Here is a 16,003-nt window from a genome sequence, read left to right as displayed (position 1 = left end):
CTGGTGGTGTTGGAAATGGCTAAAGGTGATGCTACGTGTACAGAGGTTGGTGGAGTGGAAGGTGAAGCCTAGATCTCCTCCATCCATCAGATCTTCCTTGTAAACCAGCCTTGCCTTCTCTACAAGGCCAGGATTAAGTGGTTTGCTCGTGTTGTTGGGCTGGGTTAGACAAATTGCAGGTTTAGGAGTCAGGATGTGGCATTAGAAAGGATAAATAAGGTGCACAAAGGATTTAATAAGTTATTTAGGACTAGCATCAGAAAATAATAATTACAATAATACACAAAGGACATATTGAAAGATCTAGACCATACATACAGTGTTTGTATCTAAATGCCTGGAGTGTGATAAAATACAAATTGTTGAACTGCAAGCACAAATATCTATATGTGAATATGATGTCGCAATAATAAGGAACAATTGGGTACTGAATATTTCTAGACATAAGGAAAGGAAGGAGAAGGGTTGGCAGCATTAAAAAGAATATTAAAGCATTAAACAGAATGGATGTCCTGCTGGGATAAGGATAGAATTAATTTTACTAAAATTAAGAAACATTGGAGGCGCTATTACACTAATGGATGTATTGTTTAAGTCACCAACTTGTGGGAAAGATATTAGATTAGATTCCCTACAGTGTGGAAACAGGCCCTTCGGCCCAACAAGTCCACAACGACCCTCCAAAGAGCAATCCACCCAGACCCATTCCCCGACAATTACCCCTGACTAATTGACCTAACACTACGGGCAATTTAGCATGGCCAATTCACCTGACCTGCACATCTTTGGACTGTGGGAGAAAACTGGAGCACCCGGAGGAAACCCATGCAGACATGGGGAGAATGTGCAAACTCCACACAGACAGTTGCCCGAGTCGGGAATTGAACACGGGTCCCTGGCGCTATGAGGCAGCAGTGCTAACCACTGAGCCATCGTGGCACCCCTACAAATACAGCTACACATTTTCAGGGAAAATATAGAGAGGTGCAAGGACTATATTAGTATAAACAGGCCTTTAGTTATCCTAAATATCAACTAGTACTAATACTGTAGAGAGAAGAGGCATTTCTTAAATACATTTAGGAGAGTTTTCTCAATATATATGTTACAGATTCAGTAAGGATGGAGGCACTTCCGGATCAGGTTCTGGCGGTTTGCATACAATCCCCTACCGACAAATCACATTCCACCAACACTTGCTGTGGCCAGGAATCCAGTGGTGATTCTTGGTGAAAGCCTCAGTGCACTACAATCTACAACTACCACCACAGTGGCACTATCAGAAATCGGGAGCTATTGGCCTCTGATTGCTGCAACTCTTGTGGTAGGGTTTCTGCGCAACCAAGGACTTGATCAAGTGGGAGGCCTGACACTACCGAGGTAGATAGCTGCTTGAACTTAAATTGTGTTGCAATTCCCCTGCAATGGAGCCAAGAGATTCTGCTGATACTCTTTACTTGAATAGAATCCCTTTCACTTCAACTAAGTTCTGCTGCAAATGTCAATAAGGAGATATTTAGGGAGCAATAATAATAGTGTCGTAAGTTTTAGATCAACTATGGAAAAAGGCAAGAAGCAAAGTAAAAATATTTAATTTGACAAGGATTAATTTCAAAGTTAGGCTTAGGTTTGGGTCCTAAATAAACTGAAAATCAACAGGAGAAAATTCCCCACAGCTTTCAGTCATACCGAGCATGCATGAAGATGGTTGTGGTGGTGGTCAATCATTTCTGTCCTAGGACACAGCTGCAGGACTTCAAGTTTTCCTGGGCCTTACCACCTTTTGGCTTTTTCATTAATGACATTTTCTCCACCATGAAGTCAGAAGTGGGGATGTTCACTGATAACCACACAACATTCTGTACCATTCACACCTCATCAAAACAGGAGACTTTGAAGCCGTATGTCCATAAATAGTAAGACAACATTCAGACTTGAACTGATAATTGGCAGATATCATTTGCACCATATAAATGCCAGGTAATGACTATGTCCAACAAGAAAGAATCTAACCCTCACTCTTTGATAGTCAACAGTATTACCATCACAGAATCCCACACAATCGTGATGGTTGCCACTGACCAAAAACTAAACTAAACAAGCTGCACCAATGTTTTTGCTACTATGACAGGTCAGAAATCAGGAATTCTGAGGCAAGTAACTCACTTCCTGAATACTGAATACCTGCCCACCACCGACAAGGCACATGACAGGAGTGAATTTGATTAATCACCATGTGATTGCAGTAGGGCAGCTCTAAGAACAATCAGCAATCTTGACACCATTCTGGCCAAAACTGCCCACTTGACTGGCACTCGATGCACAAAATTAAACAATAATTCCTTCCACTGAAGACATAGTAGCAATAGTGTGTACTACCTACAAGATGCAATGCAGTAACTTATAAGCCCTGCAATAGAACCTATGCAACCAGTGACTTCTAGGAACAAGGACACCAGATACAATGGGAACATCATCACATGTGAGATATCCCCCATTCTCTAAGTACACACTATCCTGACTTAGAACTATATTGTTGATTCTTAATTGTTACTGGAGCAAAATGCTGGAACTCCCTCCTTTACAACACTGTGGGTACACCTCCATCATATTGATTGCCGTGATTCAAGAAGCCATGGTGTGGAGGTGTTGGTGTTGGACTGGGGTGGACAAAGTTAAAAATCACACAGCACCAGGATATAGTCCACAGGTTTATTTGGAAGTACTATATTTTGGAGGGCTGCTTCTCCATCAGGTAGGAACAGCGCTCCTCGAGCTAGAACATCCAAATTAACCTGTTGGACTATAACCCGGTGTGTGATTTTTAACGTGGTTCAAGAAGGCAGTTCACCTTCTCAAAGGAAATTAAGAATGGGCAGCAAATGCTGGCCTTGCCAGTGCCAGACACATCCCCTGAAACTAGAACTAAAAGAAAGATCGAGAAAATTATCTCCCTCCATGTATTTGAATGTTAGGCAACTCTTCAAATCACTACTAAACCTCAAGAATCTTAGTAAAGCCAAAACTGAACCTTTTCCCTCAGAATTCTCAGGTCCATGGGCTGCCTTTCATGTTCTTTATCAGAGATCTTAATAATATTATTGTTAATACTACAGTAACCAGATCCTCTGAAGCATTTGATAAAATGTATACAATAGTAATGACCACTTCAGCAAATCTTCTTTGTAAAATATTCTTCCATTTTAATTTGTTTTTTAAATAGCTGATTGATTGGCATTTAGAAAAAAATGTCAACAGCATGATTTTTGTGGATTTTTTTTTGATCAAGATTTTATTTTATAGGTCATGTTTTTATTTCTCTCAATCTGAAAGTCCAAGAAATCACAACACATGGGCAAATCTTTATTTCACATACTTTTGGAAAATGGTTTGGTGACAAGTGGGAGGTTGTGCCCCACTAGTATTCTCTTGCATGACTAAGGGCATGGAACAATGCGTGGGTAGATGGCAAATAGGCCAATTGAGATGTGTGGAAGGAGCTTTGTGCAGATTTGTACAGCTGCAGGGATAAACCAAATATGTTTTTAAACGCTATATTAAAAGGTCAGAAACTCTCCCACGCACACAAAAAAAGATTGAACTGTGTAATGACAGAACTTTATTCATTGTGAAGACAGCTTTTGTAGCTGAAATCCATTCTTGATTCAAATCATGGTATGTGCAAAACCACTGGACAATCTCAATAACTCTGATATAGCATAAATGTTTAGTGCTCACTACTGGGTAGACGACATTGTGCACAGTGCAATTCAATTTCCACAAGCATAAGACTGTTTCATAAGCAAATGTAGCTACCTTTTCTTGGGTTGATTTTGACATCCAATTTTGACTACATTCTCCAATAATGCAATATCAATGCATTAGGGATAGTGCAATTCACAATATTGCCTGCCATTACCCTTTTATATTAAAGTACAGTAGCTTCAGACTTCAGGTTCTGCTTGTCCCAAAAGTGCTCAGATAGAATCACAGAATCCCTACAGTGTGGAAACAGGCCAGTCTGCCCTACAAGTCCACACTGACCTTCCAGGGAGTAAACCACCCAGACCGATTCCCCTATTACTCTACATTTAACCCGAACTAATGCACCTAACCTACACATCCCTGAATACTATGGGCAATTTTAGCATGACCAATTTACCTGACCTGCACATCTTTGGATTTCAGGAGGAAACCGGAGCACAAGAGGAAACCCACGTAGACACGGGGAGTTTTACCTGCAAACTCCACATAGTTGCCCAAGGTTGGAATTGAATCTTGGGTCTCTGGCGCTGAGAGGCAGCAGTGCTAACTACTGAGACACCATGCCACCCACCAATGGTTTGGGCCTCAGCTTTAACATCCCCTAACCAGGTGGAAATCAGAAAGGAACAGAAGTTAAACTGTACCTCAAGACTGCACACTAGTTCTTTGCAACAGATTGGCTAACTCCAAATTTTAAATGGTAGACAGCAGGGACACTCATCTAAAGTCAGTGGCATTCTTTTCAAAAATGCAGATTGGCATTCAAACTACCATCGTAACCTAAAGCCAAAACATAAGAACAGTGGTGGCATACACCACCCTCAAACATCCAGAAGTGGTCAGTGCGAAAACATCCTTCCATCTTATAACATTTCCATGGTCAATTAGCTTACAAACCCGCACACTACATAACACATTTAGTTGTGTTTTTTGTTATAATGTTAATCATGTCCCCGATCAGACGTTCATTCAGTTCTTCTAATAAATATTAATTGACATAAGATTAGCCTAGTCTCTCGAAGAATGAACACTTTTCAGTTCCAAACTTTCCTTAAGTGTTTTAATTTATAATTGTGTATTTTTTAGACAATCCCCAAAACTGTAATAAATCCAATAAGAAGTTCAAAAGAAACTCTTTTTCTGACAGTTAAATGCATTTAAGGTGAATTTAAACTGAAGAAGATATTGATAAGGTAAGATAAAACGAAGTGGGGACAACATTCGTGTGGAGCATAAACACTAGTTCAGATCTTGTGGGCAAAATGAACCATTTCCAAGTCTTATAATCCTGCCTCACTTGCCACCGGATGAAGGAGCAGCACTCTGAAAGCTAGTGCTTCCAAATAAACCTGTTGGACTATAACCTGGTGTTATGTGGTTTTTAACTTTGTCCACCCCAGTCCAACACCAACACATCGTAAATTTCATTGCCCATGTTGGCCAGACAAGATCGGCTAAGAACACGATTCTCCACACGGTGTCCAAAATTATTGTTGTTAATGGTACAATCCTTTCATTCTTTTGAAATACTTCAGGGTGCTGAAAAATATTCTAACACATAGTGGATCTTCTGAACTTTAAACATTTTTTTGGCATAGTTGATTAATTTGATTAAACTGTTTTAAGGGTCACTTTCAGCAACCATTCCAGAAGGCTATTCTACCTTTAAAGCCTTCTCTTTTCGTAATGATACTAATTGTCAGTCAAAATGGAAATGTAAAAGTTGAAATATTCTGACTGTCAAAGAATCTGCAGAAAACGGTGGCACCCAGATTGCAAAAAGCAAATTAAGAATTCGTAAGTGAAGAAAATAAGCAGTAGTTAGAAAAGAAAGGGATATCACCAGCATGAATGAATGAATAAAGATTAAAGAATGAATCAAGGAAAGAGGGGAACACTGCATTGGGATTTTAGAGAAAAAAAAGTCAATATGACAATATTCCAAAGAATGTAAGGATGGAAAAAAAGGGAGAACATTAATACTGAAGGCATATTGCAAAATAGACATTTTAATAATGAGTTAACTGGAGAAAAGGAATGAGAACACCTTTAAAGAGCAGTGTACCACACTCAAAGATTGAATTAGCTAGGAAAAGTAAACCTTCCTTATACAACAAGAAAGGAGATTAAGGGCATGCAGTACAAAGGGTAGAAAATAACAAAAAGAATCAGAAAGGTTTTCAATTAACAAACACTAACAAAAAAAAGCATAAAAATGGAAGGAGCATATTGAAGAGCTCTACAGAATCCATAGAATCCCTACAGTGTGGAAGCAGGCCAGTTGGCCTAACAGGTCTACACTGACCCTCCAAACAGCATCCCTCCCAGACCCATCTCTCTACCCTATCCCTGTAACCCTATATTTCCCATGGCTAATGGACCTAACCTGGACATCACTGAACACTATGGGCAATTTAGCATGGCCAATCCACCTAACTTCACATCTTTGGACTGTAGGAGGAAACCGGAGCACCCATGGAAAACCCACACAGACCGGAGCAGCCATGGAAAAAACACACAGACACCGGGAGAATGTGCAATCTCCACACAGACAATCACCCAAGGGTGGAATTGAACCTAGGTCCTTGGAGCTATACGCATACAGGGTGAAAACATGAGAAGACTGCATTAGAAGAAAGCAATATTGATGTTGAATTCATTAGACCGCACATAAATACTAGTGACTCAGATATAAACAGCAATGAATGAGATACAAAATGAAAAAACTGCTGGAATAGATCAATTGTCTGCAGAGCTGATTGTAAAAATGGGAAAAAGAAATTAATATCATGGTTTACTAAGTAATGATAAGATACTTACTGATCAGGAGTTTGGCCAGACAGTTTCCAGGACCACGACTCCACCATGGAACACAGGATACTGTGTCCACAAGGGTCAGGAACCTCATTTCATCTGGTGATCTTCCCCAACTGCCTCCAAGATCATAGTCCTTGAACCCTGTACAGTTTGCTTCTATATCTTTCCCAAAGTCCACAAACAGGATTGCCTAGGCAGACCCATTGCGTCAGCCTGCTCCTGCCCCACAGAACTCTTCCTCAAAACTCAACTCGTTTTTTCTCTCTCCTCTTGTCCAGTTCCTCGCTACTTACATTCCCACACGATTCCTTTCATATTTTACGTTGCTTTTAGAATTTGCAGTTTGTGGGCTCCAGCGCCTCCTCTTTACCATGGATGTGCAATCTGTTTACACATCCATCCCCCATCAGGATGGTCTGAGGGCTCTCCACTTCTTCCTGGAAAATAAGGGCTGAATGGTCCCCACTTTCCTCCTCTGCCTGATTCACTCTGAAAAACTTCTCTTTTAACTCCTCTCACTTTCTTTAGGTCAAAGTGTAGCTGTGGGTACCCACGTGGGTCCCAGTTACAAGTGTCTCTTTGTGGGGCAAGTGGAATATTCCATGTTCCAGTCCTATTCCAGTTCCCACCCCCAATTCTTCCTCCAGTATATCAATGGCCTCATGGGTGCTGCTTTCCTCTTTCGGAAGAATTGAAAAAGTTTATCCATCTCGCTTCCAATTCCTAACCCACTGCCACCTTCACCAGGTCCATCTCTGACTCCTCCCTTCCACTCCTCAATATTTTTGTTCTTATTTTTGCCGATAGGCTGGCTGCCAATATCCACTACAAATCCATTGATCCCCAGAGTATACTTGACTATGTATCCTCACGGATGAAGGGCTTATGCCCAAAATGTCAATTCTGCTCTTCGGATGCTGCCTGACCTGCTGTGCTTTTCCACCCTCACACCTGCTTTCTGTAAAGACTCTATTCCATTTTCCCAGCTCCTCCGTCACTGTTGCATCTGTCCAGAAGATGCCAATTTCGACAAGACGGCCTCTTAAAATGTCCACCTTCTTCCTCAACTGAGGATTCCCCAGCACCAAGGATAACAGGGACCTCAGCTGTGTCCAATCCATCTCCCACATATCAGCCCTCTCTCATCCCTCTCTTCCCTCTCACAACAGCAAGAGATCCCCCAAGCATCCTGCCAGCATCCACATCCATATGATCATTTGCCACCATTTCCGTCACCTCTAGTGAGATGCCACCACCAAGCACATATTCTCCTCCCCTTCCTTGTCAGCCTTTCACCAGGACCATTTGATCTGGAACACCCTGGTCCACTCTGCCTTCTCTCACAATACTTCTCCACAGCACCTTACCCTGCAATTGCAGAACATTTAACATTTGACCATTTACTTCCTTCCTCCTCAGTATCTAAGGCCCGAGGCACAACACCCAAATGAAGCAGTGCTTTATCTGCACTTTACCCATTCTAGTCTATTGTATTTGCTACTCACAACGTGGTCTCCTCTACATTGGGGAAATGAAGTGTAGACTGGATGACCACTTTGCAGAACACATATGTTCTGTTTTCAGAAATGACCTGATCTTCCAGTTGCCTGTCACTTCAACACCCCCCCGTATTCACTGAAAAACATCTCTGTCTCAGGTTTCCTGCAGTGCTCCAGTGAAGCTCAGCACAAGCTGGAAGAACAGCATCTCATTTTCCACTTGGGAACTCCGTAGCCTTCTGGATTCAGTATCGAATTCAACAATTTTAGGGCTTGAGCACTTTCTCCCATGTTCTTACCCCAATCCCCACACACCAGGCCTTGTCAATACATATGCTGCTACCACAACAACCCATTGCCAGCTAGCCCCATTAGCAGCTATTCATTCTCTCAGGCTGACCCCTACCCACTCCTTTCTCTATCCAACTGTTTTTCTCTCTCTTTGGGCCCTATCTTCATCTATTCCGCCCCCCCATCCCCAATTTCTGCATAAATACTAACCTATTCCGAGATACTATCAATTCTGAAGAATGGCCACTGGATCCGAAATGTTAACTCTGCTTTCTCTCCACAGATGCTGCCAGATCTGCTAAGTTTTTCCAGTAATTTGTGTTTTTGTTGTTATGCACTAACTTTTCATTTACAGCTATTTATTGCTAAAGACAATTATTGCATCGCTATTGGGAAGGTACGATCATTCTTAAGAACTGAAATGCTCCACACAACTTGAGACACATGATGAAGAATCAGTGAAGCATTTTGAATCACACTAATAATGTTAACGTATAAATAAACATATCGACAAACAGAACTTTTTATATATCCCACTAATTTGGACAGATGGCAGATTTCTTTTAGTCAATAAATATCATAATCGGTTGGCATTTTAAAATAATTAGTTTGTTTTCCAAAATAGTTTCTAAATCTCTAGAAAAAGGGCGTTTAGCTGAAATTCAGTCCATTTTAGATAACCTTTCTTCCATTTTGTTACTGACATTACTGAAGTGTAACAGGTTACGAATGAATTTGCAGGTTATGATGTGAAAAAATAAAACACTGACAGAGAAAAAGTAGTCTCATGTGAAATTATCTACTAATATTTCTGTGTCACTATTCCACTCATGATCTTCAGATATTTATTCTGTCTGATAAAATGAAGACAACCTTTTTAACCAGGAAAAATGTAATTCTAATTTTCTGAACCAGATGATGTTGGTTTACTCCTTTCAGACAAGCAACATCTCATGTTAAAATCAAAGAGAATTTACCTGCCAGGCTATGAGGTCCTTCAGATTTTCGATCTTCTCAAGGTCTTCAGTGTGTTCTTGCATGTATTTTTCCGTAAAGAATGCCTATCATCAAAACAAAACAAGTTGAAGCAGTTTTATTAAAAACAATTGAAAATCTGTTTTTAAGTAGCGTTTTCATTATGGACCTAGCATACCTGGAAGTGGTACTACAATGATTGTAAATGTATGATTGATTGGTCATGGTGGTGGGGATCAAACTTCTCGTTACTTTTACTAAACATTCAATGAAGAATTTCTAACGGGTATTGTATATAGAGAAAATATGTTGAGATGGGGATTAATTTATCCATGACCTTGCTAAAACTAGCTAAGTACCAGTGAAAAATTATTAATCAATAGCTTTGATCATCTTAACATTAATCTTGTTTTTCAAAAATATAGCAATTTAAAAAAGTTTCATAATTTTTCGATCAGTATTGTTAAACACAAAAGGGAGAAAAAAGAATTAATGAACAAACCTTTTCATAATTGGCGAAACCCCCCATCACTGCAGGATCGACAATTCCATTCAGCAGCATGGACAGAGGGTTAATGGGCAGACTTGGATCATTCATGTGTTGTTGAACCATGTTGCTGATCTTCTCATTTGTTAACTGCATTGTCTCAATTGCGTTCTCCAAAGGACTTATCTCGACCTGCAAAGATATATATATATAACATATATAAAAAAATAGCATTCAAACTAGGACTTCTCTACTTGTTATAATTATTATTTGAAAGAATTCTGATATTTTGGTCTGCACTCAGATAATTATATATCAAAACATTTTATTCAAGTTGACAAAATATTTTGCTATTCAGTTTTTTTAATCTTTCCCACAATTACCAATTAGCAGTAATATGTTTATGATGTAAAAACTGCTAAGATGATTCAGGACTCAAGTGGTTCATAATCCCATGGCCTGAAATACTTTAGTAAATACGTAATGAGAATGTTGCTGTTCTGTATTATGCAAATTCTAGAGGGTTATCTTTCTCTCAGTGATTTTTCTTAGAATTTACCAGTCTAAGACTAGTGCCTACAAGTACATGCAGGCAACTCCCTGGGTTACAACCCGGTTCTGCTCGAGTCTGTTGGCAAATCCATTTGTACAGTTGGAACTTGGGACAATATAAGTTGGAGGACAATATAAAATAACTGTTCACAAATATCAAAAAATGTTCGTATGTCCAACCTTTAAAATTAATATTAATACATCCTTGTATGAGATCACATTCTTAAGTACTAGAGTTCATTAGACATTTGCAAATCCAGGGCCCCTTATACTGGTAAACTGGATGAAATTAAACACTTTTTTTATGCATTGTTATAAAATTACTCCTTGGATGATGAAAATCTTCCTATGTATAATCTTGGATTTCAGACCAACTATGACTCAGTTTTACAACTGTCAGTAAAATATTAAAAATATGAAACTGCATAATGTCATTATAGCCAACACAAACAAATATTGAAAGCACAGAATGGCCTGGATTTTGGACTCAATTGCAAATATATGACACATCGCGTTTTTTATGTTGACATAGACTTCTCATGGGTACATTATGATCCTTCAGAGTCCAATACAGTGGACTATTATCCACATAGAATTGGATGCAGGAGAACAGAATAGTGAATGCTATTATGGCCTGCAGAGTGCAAACCAGGAAATGTATAATTGAATAATAAATTTATTGTAAGACCATATTAAAAAAGTAAAATGGAGAGAGGGATAGAAAAATGGACTGAGAAACAAAAGCAAAAGATGTGTCAAAAAACAAATTTATCGATAAGTAAAATAAGAAAAATGAAATTCCATATGCTAACTTATAAACATTAAATTTTAATGTCTGTGATATTGTTTGTTTAACAGCAATTGAAACTAGCTCAATGTTACAAATGCACCTTGTTTTGAACAAATAATATCCAAGCTTTTATTCTACACTTAATTAGGTAACTAGTGGATGACCATTGCTAGTTCACACTATTCATGTTTTTGAATGCTGAATCTTTGGCTAGATAATTTTGTATTGAAGTTTGAGGAGTTATCAGACAAGAGAGAGCACCCTTGCAATATGCGGACTTTGGACACTGCAATCCAATTTAATACTGATACTGTTATTCCGTGAACATATTCTTTAAGAATGTAACAAAGGTAAAGGGGAACATGTAGATCTAGTGTATTCAGATTTAGAGAACTCTTGTAAGATGCCACATAAAAGGTTCCTGCACAACTTGATGCGTTAGCATGGTACAGAATTGACTAACAGGGAAGAGTGTTTGGATAAATGGACCATTTTCAGGTTGGCAAACTGTCACTCAGTTGAATTCTATAGGGTTTAGTGCTGGTACCTGGTCTACATACAATCTATATTAATGACATGGATAAAGGAACAGACTGTATTGCAGCTATGTTACCTAATGGTAGGAAATCAAGTTGTGAGGAGGATACAAAGAGTCTGTAAAAGGATATGGATAGGTTAACTGAGAGGGTAAAAATTTTGGCAGGTAGAATAGAACAGCAGATTATGTAAATGGGGAGATACGGCAGAAAACTGTAATATAGAGGAATTTAGGGGTCTGCACATGAATCACAAAAGTTAGTATTCAGATATACATTAATTAGGATGGCAAATTGAATATTGACTTTTATTGCAAGGGGAAAGGAGTTTAAACATAGGGAAGTCTTATTACAACTGGACAGGGCATTGATGAGATAGGACCCTGGAGCAGTGTGTACAGTTTTATCATTTTAAATGAGGAACAATGTATTTGTATTGGAAGCAGATCAGTAAAGGATCAGTAGGATGATTCCTGAAATGATGAGGTTCTCTAATGAGGAAACGCTGAACAGGTTGGTCAATACCAACTGAAGTTAAGAATCAGAGGTGAGCAATTCAACACATAATGTTGAGGGGGCATGACAGGGTAGATATTGAAAGGACGTGCTCTCCTTTAGCGAATCTATATATAGAGGAAACAGATTAAAAGTAAGGGGTTGTTCATTTAAAATGGACATTAGGAGGCATTTCCTCACTCAGAGGGTCATTTACATTTGGATTTTCCTACCCAGAAAGCAGCGGAAAGTTGTGCCATTGAATATATGCGAGGCAGAGTCAGACAGATTTTTGATTTGACAAGGGAAATAAGAGAATTGTGAGGACACAAGGAAAATGCAATTCAGTCCAAAATCTTACTGAATGGTACAGCAGATTTGATTGGCCAAATTCTTTTGAATTTTACTTATGATCTCCTGACTCCAAAGTCCAGCTAAAATATAGATCATACTATCATTACAGTTATGGATCTTAGGAAACGTGGGATTTGAGATTCCTCTCCATACACACTACATCCATTCCTAACCTGGACACATATAAACTATCTGGCTTAATAAATTGTGGAATTTTGGTGTTAGTGAGTTATGTGCAACACTATGATATACCCAATTTCCTTCCCTCTGAAGTCTTCTGTATTTGAATTTTGACTGGTAGTTTACTCTGATGATAAGAGAACAAAAATTTATAGTAGAGTGTCAAGAAATAGTCTGCATGCAAAATAAATCCATCAAGCTTCCTGTTGAAACAAATCTATGTCCTCAAAGCTGGCTTCCTTCACCTCTCAAATGGGACTATGGTTAGGGTTAACACTCGTCTATTAGTATGCATTTCAAAACATTTTTCTCCACTGCATTCAAAACTGCTGAAACTAATTTTTCTTGTTGTAATGGCAATTTTTTTTAACATTTTTAAAAGTTAACTCTCACTTGTGACCAGTGTTTTGACGGATACATTTCTATTGCACAAGGAAAAGTTAACATTAAAAATTCAACAACTTCACTGATTGCAAGATTTTAAACATGCTGTGCCTAATGTGTGTGGAGGATGATTATATTCGTTCAAACTGAAATTTTATAATTCAAAACAAAAGTATACTGGAACAAAATTGGTGTTTTTAGGGTCCAACTGTTTGTACTGATATCTGCCAATGTACATCCATTTAAGATTTGTGCATATCCTGATGAGATTGGGAAGTTCTTGAGCATTTCTGGCATTGCCAACATGGTAATGACATTGGGTACTTTTAAGTGTCTAACTTCAGGAGCACACCTATGGAGGAAGCTTCAGGCCATTAATTAAAAAAACAAAATTAAAGTCTACAGAAATTGCATTTCTGAATGCTAGCTATATTGCAATTGGGGTTCTCTTCACAAATGCAGTGAGAACTATTAATTAAAATACAAATAAGTTTCACTGTGGATAATGAAAATCTAATTTAGTCATTATACCTGTCATCAAATTATAGATAACTTTTCTCTGTAACACTGCATAAAATATGCAGTACTGAAACAGGTCATTCAGTCTGTGCTAGTATTGATACTCCCTGGACTTCTCTCAGCCTTTTAAGATACCCTCTTTTTTTATCTTGTACTTGTTTTAGCATCCTTCTGAAAGATCTAAGCTAGAATACTGCCTATAATTTCAGTCTTCTAATTTAAGAAATGATATGAATGCATCAAAAGTGATTCAGACAAGGTTCACTTTACTGATTCCTGAGATTGAGGGAGTTATCTCATGACAACATTGAGTGGATATGTGAGTACAATACTCTAGAAATCCAAAGTACTCTATGTCAACACATCTGTATCCACAGTGCATGTTACTCCTTCAGAGGAGAAAAAGCATTAGATTGGCACTAGATGATAAAGTTGCCATAGTCCTAGCAGACCTAGGGTTGCTTTTTCATTAGAGAGTTTAATGTGTGGGTCATCTTGCCTCAACCAAAGGGTGATGTTGAAAAGGTGGGTAACCTGTCTTCGTAACCTCAGCCAATACAGGAATTGGACGCTTGTTGGCATCACTCTGCATCACAAAACATGTAAAGTTCATTTGAAAAGCCAACACAACACGATGGGCCAAATGGCCTCCTTCTGCACCATAAAACTTCTATGAAAAAACTCCAGTAAGTTGGCTGAACATCATGGACATTTGCCAAAATCATGCTGACTCATCTGACTACCTTGAGTTTTTCTGAGTGTGCTTCTAGACTATCGGATAATATATCAGATTCAAGCTCTGTGGTCCTGCCACAGCTAGCTGTGGTGGTGGTGGTGGATAGTGAACAACTCACTGGAGAAGGAGGATCCACAAATATCCCCATCATCAATAATAAGATAAGGCTAAAGCTTTCAAAATTAGTATTACAGAGACATAGTTACCGGGTGACTAAGACTAGGAACTCTGTTCAAGGGTACCCGACATTTGTGAAGAACAGACAAAAAAGAATGGGGTAGCTTATTAATAAAAGTAGTGGTGGTGAGTAGTGATAGTGGTGTTCTAAATCATGATATGGAAGTGAAATTCAATTATTGTGCTCCATGCTAGGGGTGCCTGTACACTGACGTCATGAATAAATCCTGTCATATTACACAAATGCAAAGTTTAATATATAACCTAATCCCCAGTTGGTTTGAAAATGTGTTGCTTTAAGAAACTATCATGAAACATTCTAAGAACTTCCCATGCAGGTGACTACTGTTAATCTGATCTTTCTATTGTTTGTGTAGATTAAAGTAACCCATAATTATTGTCATCCCTTTATCACAAGTGCCTAATATTTCTCCTTGATTACTTTGTCCCATATTATGGTTACTGTCAGGAAACATTTTTACCACTCCCACTAGGGACTCATTGGGCTTAAACATTTTTACATCCTGACCTCCTGAACCAAGGTAATCTTTCTAACTACTGCACAAATGCCATCCTTGATTAACAGTGCTACCACTCCACTTTCACCTAGCTTACTTATCCTCTTTTCCCTCAATATTCAAGACCTAATTCTGGTCATTCTCAAGCCTGAAATGGTTGTCAGGTCATATTTATTTACTTCCATGTGTTCAAAGTTTGTGAGAAGATTTGTAGCTCGGGTGCTCGTTGTTGTGGTTCTGTTTGCTGAGCTGGGAATTTGTGTTGCAGATGTTTCGTCCCCTGTCTAGGTGACATCTTCAGTGCTTGGGAGCCTCCTGTGAATCGCTTCTGTGATGTTTCCTCCGGCATTTATAGTGGTTTGTCTTTGCCGCTTCCAGTTGTCAGTTCCAGCTGTCTGCTGCAGTGGCCGGTATATTGGATCCAGGTCAATGTGTTTGTTGATAGAATCTGTGGATGAATGCCATGCCTCTAGGAATTCCCTGGCTGTTCTCTGTTTGGCTTGACCTATAATAGTAGTGTTGTCCCAGTCGAACTCATGTTGCTTGTCATCTGTGCATGTGGCTACTAAGGATAGCTGGTCGTGTCGTTTCGTGGCTAGTTGGTGTTCATGGATACGGATCGTTAGCTGTCTTCCTGTTTGTCCTATGTAATGTTTTGTGTAGTCCTTGCATGGGATTTTGTACACTACGTTGGTTTTGCTCATGCTGGGTATTGCGTCCTTTGTGCTGGTGAGATGTTGTCTGAGAGTGGCTGTTGGTTTGTGTGCTGTTATGAGTCCTAGTGGCCGTAGTAGTCTGGCTGTCAGTTCAGAAATGTTCTTGATGTATGGTAACGTGGCTAGTCCTTTGGGTTGTGGCATGTCCTCATTCCGTTGTCTTTCCCTTAGGCATCTGTTGATGAAATTGTGGGGTATCTGTTTTTGGCAAA

At 39.0% G+C, this 16,003-nt stretch overlaps 1 protein-coding gene across 1 annotated transcript in view; it reads right to left on the bottom strand.

The window, feature by feature from the left end:
- The window catches only part of dock1 (dedicator of cytokinesis 1), a 592,086-nt gene that overhangs the window by 44,718 nt on the left and 531,365 nt on the right, over positions 1-16,003 (bottom strand). The window contains exons 45-46 of the mRNA XM_087998957.1: positions 9,850-10,026; positions 9,350-9,433 (exon numbers count right to left, since the gene is read on the bottom strand). Of these exons, the coding sequence (XP_087855083.1) occupies positions 9,350-9,433; positions 9,850-10,026 (261 nt within the window). The remainder of the gene's footprint in view (positions 1-9,349; positions 9,434-9,849; positions 10,027-16,003) is intronic.

Source organism: Chiloscyllium plagiosum, unplaced genomic scaffold (genome assembly GCF_037043375.1).
Source record: "Chiloscyllium plagiosum isolate Xiang-an unplaced genomic scaffold, Cpla_swu_hap1 HiC_scaffold_22, whole genome shotgun sequence".
NCBI lineage: Eukaryota > Metazoa > Chordata > Chondrichthyes > Orectolobiformes > Hemiscylliidae > Chiloscyllium > Chiloscyllium plagiosum.
Note: the sequence above shows the minus strand (reverse complement) of the source record. Positions and strands in the feature narration are given on the sequence as shown.